Source organism: Corapipo altera, unplaced genomic scaffold (assembly GCF_003945725.1).
Source record: "Corapipo altera isolate COAL_440 unplaced genomic scaffold, ASM394572v1 2c, whole genome shotgun sequence".
NCBI classification, from domain to species: Eukaryota; Metazoa; Chordata; class Aves; order Passeriformes; family Pipridae; genus Corapipo; species Corapipo altera.
In genome coordinates this window covers 1,225,013-1,238,262 of record NW_020884923.1, presented here as the reverse complement: position 1 = coordinate 1,238,262, position 13,250 = coordinate 1,225,013, and the positions used below count along the sequence as shown (strand labels likewise).

The 13,250-nt window shown below is 42.1% G+C and overlaps 1 protein-coding gene across 1 annotated transcript; it reads right to left on the bottom strand.

The window, feature by feature from the left end:
- Nucleotides 1-1,019: 1,019 nt before the first annotated feature.
- Nucleotides 1,020-7,883, bottom strand: MAP10 (microtubule associated protein 10). Its single transcript, XM_027657283.1, has 2 exons — nucleotides 5,037-7,883; nucleotides 1,020-4,066 (listed from the first exon to the last, which is right to left on the bottom strand). The coding sequence occupies exon 1, from the start codon at nucleotides 7,881-7,883 to the stop codon at nucleotides 5,409-5,411; it is 2,475 nt and encodes an 824-aa protein (XP_027513084.1). The 3' UTR covers nucleotides 1,020-4,066; nucleotides 5,037-5,408.
- Nucleotides 7,884-13,250: the final 5,367 nt, after the last annotated feature.

The following is a 13,250-nucleotide window of genomic DNA, read 5'->3' as shown; positions in this document are numbered from 1 at the left end:
AGACAATGGGCAGAACTTTAATTTCATATCAAAGATGAGAACAAATCAGTGAAGGTGTCTGAGAAGTGTCTGGAGTTTTCCTGAATGATAAGTAGGGCAAGATGAATTCTAAAGATGGCATGAAATACGTGATGAGAAGAAGCTGGAACAGGCAAGGCATCAAGATGAAAGGCACAACAGGGCAGGCAGTGGGAGATGTCCCTGAAATATGGTTCTGTTGGCACTGAAACTTAGGGAAGAGTCAAAGGTTATATACTCTTAGTACATAAGCATAAGAGACACAAAAATACTGAATCTGCAAACAGTTAAAGACAAGAGAAAAGGAGCTGGAATTTCATTGACACCAAGGGAGTTTCTTTCAATCATGATACCACTAAACTTCCCCAATGCCTCTGAAAATATTTGTTGAGGCATGACTTATCTACTTTCAAAAACATTTTTGCATTCCAAGAGATAACATGGTTAGAGTCCTCTGCATGGGTTTCCATTCTGCAACCTTTTTTGAGGTGACTAATTCTCATGGAATTTCAGGGGATTTGATACTTTAAATACCTTTACTTGCATTAAAAAACATAGCTACCTACTGTTAATAGATACATAAAGAACATGAAGGCATGGATGAAAATTTATAGGCTATCATCCAGAATGTTTGTAAAATGTCTATGATTAGAATAAATATAAATAATAGACATCTGAACATTTCTAATTAACATGTTAGTTTTGTGGGTTTTTTCTGTTGTTTGAGGAGGTAGGGTGGGTTTGTTTGGCTTTGGGTTTTTGTATAAACTGTACCTGAATCAATCCTTTAAATGTTCATTTAGTTAGGAGTAGTGTGTATTTCAAATGTTATTTAAACATTCCTCTGCCAAGCCATTTTATTTTAAACAAGTGGTAAATGAATCACTTGCAGAGGTCTCCACAGGATTGAAGATTAATACTCTTTTCTCTGGCATGACACATTCAAATTCATCCTCTAGAAAACAATAGAGAACACCGACTACCCTTCTGGGAAAAGGCAAACAATTCCGTCAGGGGAGGTTTACATTACAGTTGTCATATAAAATTCAGGCAAGTGAAACCATAAAAGCCAAGCCAAAACAAAAAACAGTTTAATACAGGTGAATGTCAATGCCAAACAAGAAAAAGGCAGTGAAGCTGCAGCTTGTCTGGGTGACTTCAACACAACAGAACTGCATGCATACAAGGAATTTAAAATGAGGGAAGAACCTGAATGTGAACAAAACTGAAATTAAAATCGAGCAGTATACTGACTGAAAGCGAGGATAGAAAATGCAAGTAGCTAGCTGGTAGCAAACCTTAGCTATAGCAGATGTGAGTGCCATTAGCTCTAAATGCATGTTAAATTAAAGCCAGCATCTGTTCTTGCAGATATGGCCTCAGTCATCTTAAAAGAAAGATTAATTTGGAAATCAAAACTTTAGAAAAAGATTAATGGCAAGGTTTGGTAGAGCTAGAGAAACCTGATGTCTGATAACCATGGGCAAATGTTCACAGTCCTGTTTTTTCTGCAGCTCCGAGTGAGTGGTGTTACACAGGAGCTGGTGAAGGTCCTGCACCTAGAAGTCAAGTAAACCTTTTAAGGATGTGAATATGAGACTCAATGATTTGACTTCTTTCTAGACAATCAAAGCTAAGCAAGTATTAAAATGGTGACAAATGCTGAGACAAGGAAAGCAAAGTCCCAAAGATTTCTAAATAACAATCAGCATCTAACTCTGAGCAGCACTTATACAAAGAGAAACAAAATTATTACAATACCAGGCATCATAAAATACTGGAACCTAGAAAAATGAAAGCAGTAAGAATGAGTCAAAAGTTCAGTCGCACAGTTACCAAGCCTGGATGTAACTTCAGGAAACCGAGGAAAAGGACTTTCAAAATGGTGAAGGGATTACAAATAGTAAAATAGGCAGTAGGAACTATCATCAGAGAAATCACAAACAGAAAAGAAATTGTGTCCTCTAATCAGAGTACTGAGAGCTGAGGAATAAAGAAATGGAGGAAACATGCCTAGCTGGGACTTCTGAACACTGTTCTTAGTCACCAAGTATTAAGACTGAGAATAAGTACTTGGCAGCAGGAGGAAGGTTACAATAGAAGGGGTAAAGTGGCAGAAACCATCAGTGTTTGGTATCCTGCTCTTCTCATTGCACCATCAGTTATATAGTACTGCCTACCTAAATTCATTTTAATAAATAGGATGCTGAAATAACTGTTTAAAAAACAGTCACAGAAAACTTGCTTTAGGGTCATAAATTCTGAATTAATATGTATATCCATGAGTTTATTTCTCATTTTGGGTCTTGCTGTAAAACATGAAGTTCAGTTTTATATGATTTAACAACCCTTAACATAAGCAACAAAGTTATGGTTTTGACCACTCATCTACCTTATTTCTAGAATATTGTACAGATTTAGAGCAATGTTGCTAAAGTAACAAGTCTAAAGTAAGAAGTCAGATGGCTTTGCTTAGTGAGGATCTATATTAAGTAATTACTTCTCACATTTTAATTTCACTATAGTAAAGTTTAAAGTTTTAAAGTTTACAACAATATAAAACTTGAAGTAATCATAGTTTACTGTTTAATGGTGTGGAGCAAGGAAATTTTTAGAGGTAATGAGTCAATGAGACCACGTATTCTTAAATATTTATGCTACTTCTGGGATGGTTGTGCAAGAACTGTGGAGTATATGCTACTATTATTTGCTTCTCCCAGCATATTGCCATGTCCCCTGCACAAACATGATCCAAGAAATTGAGCCCTTACAGTTTAGAAATTATGTCTTTATGAAAGAATGATACAATACTTCCATTAGACAAACCTCTTATTAAGCCTCTGATGTTAACAACCTGATAATGGGGGTACAGGATGCAAGTTATAATGATAAAATTCGCTAGCTAGTATAATGTTGCTGAGTGCAGATTACTACAGGATTTGTACAAAATGGAATTTGTTGCTGCCAATTTTTTTCTTATTTTGTACTGATAGCAAACATATCTGTTTTGTTATGTTGGGCTGACATACAGAAACCTCTTGTCTTTAGCAGATACGTCTTGCCAATATACTGGTTTATGAGTTTTCAATAATAAATCAGTGATGAAAAGTTCTTTCCCACTTTTGTTGACTGAGAGTTGCTGTTTGAATGTTGAGTAAAAATTAATTTACTCTCACAACAACATAGATAATATCTGAAAAGATTATTATCTCTGATGGTGGAGACTATCTGCTAACCTCTCCATGCAATACTAACTACCTGGAGTCTATATCTGAAAACAAAAAAACAAACTAAAACATGTCAGCACGATGCTGCAGTTCTATTCTTGTGTAATGTCTCCTATTGTCTTCCTAGTATGCATTTTCATCATTCTCTCAATAAAATTAAAAATGCTATTACACAGTAAACATTAGAAATGTTATCCCAAATAAAATAAGCTGAAAAGAGAATAGTTTCATTATTTAAACAAAAGAAATATTGTTCCTACCATATTTGCTTCAGGAAATTGAAAAGTGAAGATGGGATAGGGGATAGAAAAAGGACAGGAAACTTACCCTTCAGTTTCAACCCATTTGGGGTTGAAAATAAACTTTTATTTTTAAAACAAACTTTTCTTAAATAATGTTCAAATCATGGACTTGTAGAGTTAGCAACTCATTTAAATAGCCACACTATAAAAATGGTTGGTCAGCATTGTATTTTAATGACAGTTTTGCCCATAAGAAGTGCAAGACATTATTCCATCAAAAAAATCAGAGTTACTGCCATCTGCAAATGACAGGCTGAATTCATGTGTATCAAAGAAGTCCATGGCATTGGAAGAAAAAGGAAAAATAATATTTTGGTCTAGAATTGTAACTGATGAAAGAGACACCCTAAATAACATAAAAGAATTGCTCTGGCCAGAGATTCCTTTGATATATGAGTAATTTTAGCTGCTTACCTTTAGATTAAAAATTTTAGTAGTGGTGTTCTCAGAAGTCAACACTAGATACTTGAATAATCCTCACAGATGTTCATACTTTAAATAGGAGAGGTACTGTCATTTCTACAAAATAAACATGTAGTAGGATGGAAAGGAAGAAATCCCTCCAAGATGTTGAAGTGTAAACATGGGTACGTGCAGCAAAGTACATGGAAAACTACAGTGGGAAATGAAAAAAGTTGTGGAAAAAGTCAGATTGTAAATTATAAGGAAAAGGGGAGTGGGTAAGTCTGCCATTTAACCCTGAGCATAAATGTTTTAATTGATGAGGTAGCTAGGAATGTAAAGCTGACACAGATGTACTACTCAAAGAGAATGGAAAGGGGTGTACAAGAGACTAAAAAGGCAGGAATTTTTAGTCCTCTTCAGATTCAAGCCAAAGAACGTCTCTAAAATTTGTAATAGGGATATGGGCTCTAAAAAACCTCAGTAGTTACTCAGAAGCATTAAGTTCAATGATCAAATTGGAAGCCATAAAAACCAAACCAGAAATCAAAAGCAAACATCAGTAATAGTTCAACCATCTTGACAGAAAAGGGAACATGGCAAATTCCTCCTATTCTTGAATTTTTAAATCATGACATAATATGCTTGTTTGTTCCAAGTTTCTGGACTGTGGGTGCTGACCCCCTCTCTTTCCCCAGTGTCAGAGAATGCAATCAGGGAGTTGTGAAGCATTGAAAATTTACTGTGCTCTTCCCTACTCTTTGCACACCTTTTACCTTCAAGGTCAAGTGACTTCCATCCACCTCTTAAACTCTCCCACATTATATAGATTTACTGTCACCAATAATTCTTACACTATTTTATAAAAAAATTGGGAAAATCTAACTTAAATGAGAAACTTCAACTTAAGAAACTCTAAAAGGGCTTATCTAGTTCTGGTCACTATATTTAGTGATAGAACAGGGAAGCAAATACATAATTATACAGATTAGCTAATAATGTATAGAGCTGTGAATCTTATGTTTTAAGTAACTACCTGTAAAGAAAATGAAGCACAGAAGTATTTTCATGAGGAATAAAAACTTACATTTGGTTAGGAAGGAATTTTGTACTTGGCTGTTTCTGTAGCAATGTATAACTTCTACCATGGCCAAGTTTTGTGGGTACTGACTGCTTTTGCTGCTTCTGTCTTCATCTCTGCTTTGACAATAAGTTATGTTTCCTGTGCTGTTTGGATTACTTTTGTGTTAAGACACTTAAATCAGGCTGTAGGTACCACTTGAGCCATTTGTTAGAGATTCAAATAGTAGTTTATTTTAGAAACCTCTTAACTAAATTCACTGACGTGTTAAATGTGCATGATAAAGTCTTAAATTATCTTGTATATATTGCAGCTAAATGTAACAGGCCTCATAAAGTTTAAATATCATATCTTAATCCAGACAGTGAAAACTTGTAATTACATTGTGTATCCTGGGAGCTTGTTTATTACAAGTTCACTAATGTCTTTGTACTGATTAGGAGCAAGTAGTTTTTCCAGAAAATCCTCCTTTTTGTCTGACATACTGTTTTCCAGGACACTAAGTTCAAGATCAGACACGTTAGATGGCAAGTAAGAGCTAACTTTAGTTACTGACTTTTCTTCTGCAGAGGTCTGCCCCTTTCCTATGATCAGATCAGTAGCAGATTTAACTTGTTTGCTTGTCGATATTTGTTTAATATGCTGATCACCCCTACTCTCTTCCTTACTGATCTGTTGGGCTTTCTCCTCTTCATCTAATAATGATGCCTCCATCTGAGCAAGGTTAAGTGAGTCAGAGGATTCAGCACTAGTTCTTTTGCTGGTTTTAAAGTCACGGTTTGTCCTCGAAGACTGGACTGGAGATGAAGCTGAAGCAACTGGCACGAGATCTGAAGTACTTTCAGCTTTTTGACTTGTCTTTGAAATTCTAGACCTGCAGGATTCTGGCTCTGTATCTGACCTACCTCGCATTGGGCTTTCAAGACACAGAGGTTCAGGACTGCTGTCAAGAGCTTCTGAGTCTGTACACTCAGCACTGGTGAAATCTTCGGAATAAACTGTGTTTTCAGGACTAGCAACAAAGTCATCCGAGTATATGAATTCAGAATTGTTTTCAACACTCCTGCTGAGGCTGGGTTTATGAGCACTTATAACAGATGTGTCATCATGCTCTGTAGTTTCATGATGGATTAAGTGTATTGCTTCCTCGTTACTTCCCTTTGCATTAGCATCTGATGGGAACGCTGCTAGGAGTTGAGCTTTTGCATACTTTTCCTCCTGAACAGATTTTAACACAGTTTCCTCCGGTAAGCAGGCTGTAGTTACTTTGTATGGATGCTCCTTGCTTGCAATTGCATCGTTCCTCTGTAAATTTGCAATAGTCTGTTCCTGCAGGTCTGGGGACACATCTACTGTCACAGAAATGGACTCTGAGAGAACACTGTTTTCTAATGAAGTCTGGACAGTTTTATCCAACTGATTATTCCGCTTTGAACTGTCTCTCTTGCTACAGTGCCTGCAAGAAACCACATGCTGTTCTCCGGCATTTCTGAGCAGCTTTCTGTTGAGTAAGGGGCTTCTCTCCTTCAGCATCTCCATTTGCTTTTTTCTGTACTTCTCCCTCCTTTCATGAATTATCAGCTTATCGGGGTTGGTCTGCTGCAGCCGTAGCCTCAACGTATTTGTCAGCCCATACAATAATTTCTTTCTGGGAGGTCTGTTCTCCTTGGCTTTGCAGTTCCTTTCAGCAGCTGGCTGTCCCTGGAGCACAGCTTTCTTAGGTCCTCTCCCAGCACCAGAAGATACTGGTGGGGTGGCCTCTTGCCTGCCTGGTTTGAATCGGGGGCTCACAGCTCCACTGCTCCCACCAGGCCCCACAGGTGCCTCTGCAGGCTTGAGGGCAGCAGAGGGGCTGGGAGGCCGGGACGCCCTTTCACCATTCCCCGGGGCCTGGTAAAACCAGGCAAGATGTGGGTGGACAGCAGCAGCAGGCACAGCGCTGTGGGTGAGCACCGACAGCTCCGCCAGCAAGGCCCTGAGTAGCGGCAGCTGCCCCAGGGTGTTGGGGAGCTGTCGAGAGCTGGCGGGGTGCAGCAACGAGGGCCCGGCACTGGGACGCGGGGGACTCTGGCCTTTGTCTTTCTCCTGCGATCTCCTGACCTCGACGCGCTCCCATTGCGCCGCGGCCGCCGCTGCTGGGGGCCGCTGAGGCTCAGCCGGCTCACGGCTGTAATAAAGCAGCGGAGGGCAAAAGACGTTGCCTTCCAGCTCCTCACTCTCCTCCTCCTCCTCATTCGCCTTCTCCTTCTCCTCTTCCTCGTCCCCCGGCTCAGGGGAGGTGGCAGACGGCGGCGTGGCAGCGCGGGGGCTTGCGGGGCTCGCCGGGGGCGGCTCCTTGCCGGCCTCCAGGCAGGTGAGGCGGTAGCCCAGGACCAGCTCCCCGACGGGGCGGCCCGCGGTGTCTCGCAGCGCGAAGCGGCCGCGGCGGCCGCACGAAACGGGCGCTCCGGGCCGGTGCAGCAGCTCGGCGGCGGCAGGGGCCAGGGGGACGGCGCAGCTGCCGAGGAGCCGGGGGGGCCCAGGGGCGAGCCCGGCGGGCAGCGCCAGAAGCAGGGCGCGGAGCGGGCGGCGGCGAAGCGCGGCGCTGAGCGAGCCCCGGCGCCAGCGGAACAGGCAGCGCTTGCCGCGGCCGAAGGGGAAGGGCTGCCCCGGCCGCAGGGGCGGCGCGGTGGCGGCGGGGCGCAGCACCAGGGTAGGGAATTCCAAGAGGCGCAGCGCCACGGCCGGGTGCTCCGCGGGGGCTGGGTGCTCCGCGGGGGCTGGGTGCTCCGCGGGGGCTGGGTGCTCCGCGGGTCCCGGCCCCGCCACCCGCACCGCCTCCACCAGCAGCTCCAGCGCGAACAGCCCCTCCATGCCGGCCCGCGGGCACAGCTCTCGCGAGAGCTCTGTCTGTGTAGTGTGAGGCGCGTAGGCGAGGAGGTCGTTCTCTCGCGAGAGTTGCGCCGCGGGGGCTCAGCTTTCGAGGGCGGTCGTTCTCCGTCGCCGCTCTCTGTCCGGCGCGGGCTGTGCCGTGGACGCCCGTCTCCTGGTCACCCCGCAGCGCAAGGGGAGACCGTTGAGATCATCGAGTCCAACCTGTGACCCAACGCCACTAAGTCATTTAGACCATGGCACCCAGTGCCACGTCCAGTCTTTCCTTAAACACCTCCAGGGACGGTGACTCAGCCACCCCCCTGGGCTGCCCATTCCAACGTTTAATCACCCCGTCTGTGAAGAAATTCTTCCTAATGTCTCACCTAAACCTCCATGGCACAATTAAGACTATACCCTGGTCACGGGAGTATATTTCTTTTCAAAACAAACCCCAACATTTTGGGTTTCAGTTGCAACTCAGAAATTAAAAAAGCGTTTTACTTTACAACAATCCTGGTTTCTACTAGCCACCGTTTAAAGGAGACTGGTGATAAAGACTTCAGGTTGCATATTACAGAAGACTAATTTAGGAAACAGGCATGGTGCACAGGCAGGGTTATGGAGCCGTGTTTCGTTACCTGCTACCACCCCAAATACCACAGATATGTATTTGGATCTCCATTAGTTACATTTAGTATTCTTTTTAAAATAGCTCTGGTCCTTCTCAGTCTTCCTTTCTTAGAAACAGACTTCAAATTTTTTGCCTTTTTTTTTCAAAGACTGGAAGACGGAGGAATTTTGCTGATTCAGTGAAGTCTTTCACTGACTTTGTTCATACCTTGAAGTACTGACATTTTGTCTCAAAAAATCCCAACCCAGACAATTGGTATCATTAGCAGCAACTCAGCAACTTTGGTTTAAATCTATCTTTTGAAGGCTCTGAAATGCCTTTTTTCCTCCCTTAATTCCTGTACAATTTCAGATTTATCAATGTCTCAACACAAAGAGATATGTCTGTACAGTTTCATGCCTGTTTATAGATGAAGTATGACAAAAAAAGGAGATCTTGGAAAAACATGGATTTTTCTGGATTCACAATTAAATCTATTTATTCTAGTGTTGTTCTAATGATTGCATTTTTTACAGCTCAAATGCTGGAGTAAAGAGCTGTTGTTCACCTGGATATAAAATTGATCTTCTCTGTGAAGAATGTGCAGGGCGATGCTTGGAATTTGTGCAAATATTTGGCCTGGTGGCACTCTGATTCAGAAAGGAGTCAGACAGTCTGTTGGAATATTCAGCTGCAACATAATAGCAGTTCTTAAAATACTCCAGCTTAAAATGCCACCCAGAGAAAACTTATTTAGTCTTTTCTCAGTTGTCTGTTGAGTCAGCCACTTGTGAAAAGGCAATAAACAGGAAGAAATTCAGGAATTAGCATGGCAGCCTTCGATAACTCTCTTCTTCAGTTCAGAAAAAAATGAAAATTTATGAAATACAGAGGCAAGGCATTTGAGGGTTTTTGCAATATATTTAGATTTCTCTGTTGAAGACTCTAGAAAAGGTTTTGAAAAGGAATAAAGTCAAATAAGAAACCTAAATCTCTTCAGAAATTACTGTTTACATATGTTTCTGTATATTGTGCAGAGTTTTGCAGGGAACTTTGCTGTTTCCTGTGTTCAGATTCTACTTTATGATCCTTAGTTTCGTGCTGACCCAGATCTAGTGATGTATGGAGCAGTCTAGGAACAGTTGCAATGGTATTGTTGGCATAGGCATTTTGATATCTATCAAAATGAAGGATACTGTGCTTTTTCCCTGCTTCTCAGGGTGTACCTTCCTATCCACAAAGTGCCCCATCAGTTGGGTGGTCAGAGCAGCTGGTACAGAACCTACTCAGACACACAGCTCCAAAATTCCTCCATGTTGCCATCATAAAGATGCTTGTTAACTCCTCTTACTTCAGTGTGATAGCTCTCACGTTTATTTTCATTCTCTACTATCTTTAGCAGACTTCAGGACTGTTAAAATAAACATTCTTTGCCTAGTAATGTGGCGCTTCTCCATTTGGCAGACATTTGGCAAACAAAATTTCATTGCTGTCCCTAGTATTTTATTTTTTCAGAGTGATGAGAATTACAGCTTATGGCTGAACTATGTCTACAAAGTCAGCAGGGGTAGCACACAGGGTTGTTTTCTCATTACCTCGTGGAGGGATGAGGGAAATTGTTGGCCTTCGAGATGCATGTGAATCTGTGGCTTTCACAGCCAGCTTAAAAATATAACCTGTGCCAGCTTGTCTTCTGATTCCAAATTTCTTCAAGGATTAATGGGACTGCGGCAAAACACAGCTTCTCCTTCTGTACTGAGCTGTCATCATCATCTTTCTTAGATCCAGTGAAACTCGGTGAAACTCGGTGAAACCTAAAAGAAACATGGGAAAATCTGGCAAATACTTGAGAGAGAATGATACTGTGAGACCCAACAGGAAGCAGAATGTCACAGATACAGGAGCTCAGACAACTGTATTGAACATAATAATGAGACATATCCATAAGGGTCACATATGAGGTCATTTCCTTTATTTAGAAAAGTTCTTATTAAAGGCAATAGATGATTTTGCTTAAAACAATAGTGAAGGGTCAAACTCAGGATTCAGCTTATTGAATTTTCTTTGCATAATACCCAAAAACATGCAAAGCCAATTTCCTTAAATAACTAGGTGTCTTGAGCACATGCGAGGCTTTTCTATCAGTTTTTTATTTTATATAAACCATCGTGAACTCATTTGGTATTAATGGAAATCCCATGTGTTCACATGCTGTCATTTATCATTAATTAACATGTCATTGTTTAAATTGTGTTACTCCCCATCCAATATCTGTGGAGCTCTCAAAAGTTCTCAAAAGGAATAGATTTATTTTCTTTGGCTCCATGGTTGCAGCCTGTACTTGTCATGCACATATATACTGAATGAGGAAAGGATTCCAGGTGCTTAGCCATCCAAAGAAGACAGCTTAATCACACAGCAGCACATATGCCTGTATATGTTTGAGAAGCAGACAAAACCTGCAGCAGAAGTTTTCATCAAGGTATAGGGATCCTTACAATTCCTGTTGTAACTGCAGAGGAGGAGAGGTCCTTGGCCCCTCTCACAGACATTCTGTCTCTAGGCAGTGATTTTTCAGACTCATCTCCTAAAAGGCTATGTTTACAGCATTCCTCTAGTTAAAGCTGGGAACCATTGGGGGCAAATTGCAGTTCAAATATCTGACAGAGCTTCTGACAACAAAGGCTCTTTTGAGCCTCAGGATGGTTCTTAAAGTCAATTCAATAGTTAGATGAGATTTCATTAAAATAAAAATTGAAGATATCTGCAAATATTTGAGTAGGAAACAGCTAGTGTTGTGTGCATTGTACCATCACACTGATGACACTCATTGTTTAATCTGTCACAATTACCATTGTAAAGTATGTTTTTTCAGAGGTTTTTTTTTCAGTACAGCTGTTTTGTTCGGTGCCCACTTTCAACCTTTATGCTGTTTCTCTTTTTCCCTTTAAAAACAAATTAAAACTAATTTGACTGTTTTGAGAGCTCTCCTTTAGAGAGAGCAAAACAAAAGAGCCAGGAATGTTGCTATTCAGAGCGGGACCAGATTCTCCTCACGGATGTGCACAAGGCTGAGTGACAGCCAAGTGCCTTTGCCCAGTATAAAGGAGACAGAAAATTTCTATCCCACTTAGTGATATGAAGGTATGAAGGTATGAAGCAGGTATGAACCTGCTTGTTGAGGCTGCAAAAAGAGGTATCAATTAGCCCTGTATTTTTCATGTCCCTTCTTGTTTTCCAGGGAGACGTGGTTGAAGTCCCATGGTTCAGTAAGGCAGACTGGGAGAGAGATGGCTCTCTAATGAATGCCTGACTTGCCTGGCAGTGGAATTTCCACTCAAAAGTTGAGGTCCTTTTCTTGGTTAACAGCTGTGTTTCTGGGATCTCAACAGTGATGTCCCTCTTTCATGCTTTATCCCTTAAAGCTTCTGTCCTTACTCTCGTTCTGCCAGGCAGCAAGCATGGTGTACTTCCCACTGGTGTCCTGCTAATGTCTATAACTTGCTGACTTACCATGGTGGTGGCTGTGATGTGACACTTGAATATATGGGGACAGGACAAAATCATGGCCTGTTACATGACTTGAGTGATTAGAAGGAAAAAATAAACTGTATTTTAGGATGATAAATGTGGGAATCTGGAGATCTAGCTTCAACTCTCTCTTTTGACATAGATTTCTTTAGGAAGATTTCTGTGCCTGAATTCCTCTCATAAGACATGACCAATGTTTCACAAAGATGCTGAGTGGATAAGTACTCCCTGGAAGGGAACAAATATCTGATTTGCAGCACTCCTGCCAGCCCTGCAGGCCCCTTCCCTGGAAAGTGGTGGCAAGTGGCTATCATCTGGATGGTTTTGCTTGCCTCTGAAATGCAGTACCACAGCCCAGAGTGAGACCACCAGCCCTTCACAAGCAGTGAAGACTAGCTGGAAGTGAGCAATTCCTTATGGCAAGACCCAACCAGCTCTTTCCCACTTCAGAAGTGGGCACTGCAGCACAAGGGAGCACTGAGAGGCCAGTGCCTCTACAAGGTTCCCCGTGGTTCCATGCAGGGCTGTTAGGCCCTGAAAATGTGGCATCCTGTCTGAGCTAATTATCTCCCTGGCTCTTGAGAGGGCGAGTCCAGGCACGGCACTGTGCTGACACAACTGTCCTGCTGCTGGTTCCTTGGCTGGTGCTGTCTGGGGGATCCCAGCGCTGCACTCCATTGCAGAGTGTAGCTGTGCCTGTAGGAACTTTTCACAGGTAATCATGGTGCTGGAAAAGTATTTAATTCACTGCAATGCGAAGAGCCCTGTGGGCTACAGCTAGGGAGGAAAATAGGCTTGTTTCTCTTGTGCTACACCATGTATTCTGCATGGGCAGGAAGACACAGTGCTGTCTGTTGTAAGCCCCTGACACATGGTCAGATGAGAGCTGTGCCATTGCAGAGGCCTGGCTGGCCAAACTTCCTTGTTGCTAACTCCACTGACCTTTAGTGAGCTGATTCAGGGGTGTCTTTGGCCAAGTAAGTTCAGCTAAAGCATCTGTGATTGCCCTAACACAAAGCTTCCTGGTTTCACGGGTATATATTTTAAGCTTATTGCTATTTTAGTGCAGTTTCTTGCACTTCCTATTTGAACAGTTCCTGTCGGAAGCATGTATTGTTTGGAAAGACATGGCATTAATTACTGTGTGAATTATTTGTTGTGAGGGTACCATGGAAGAAATAGATGGGAACTATTCCAAAGGGTCTTTAATGAGTTCAGTCATCCAA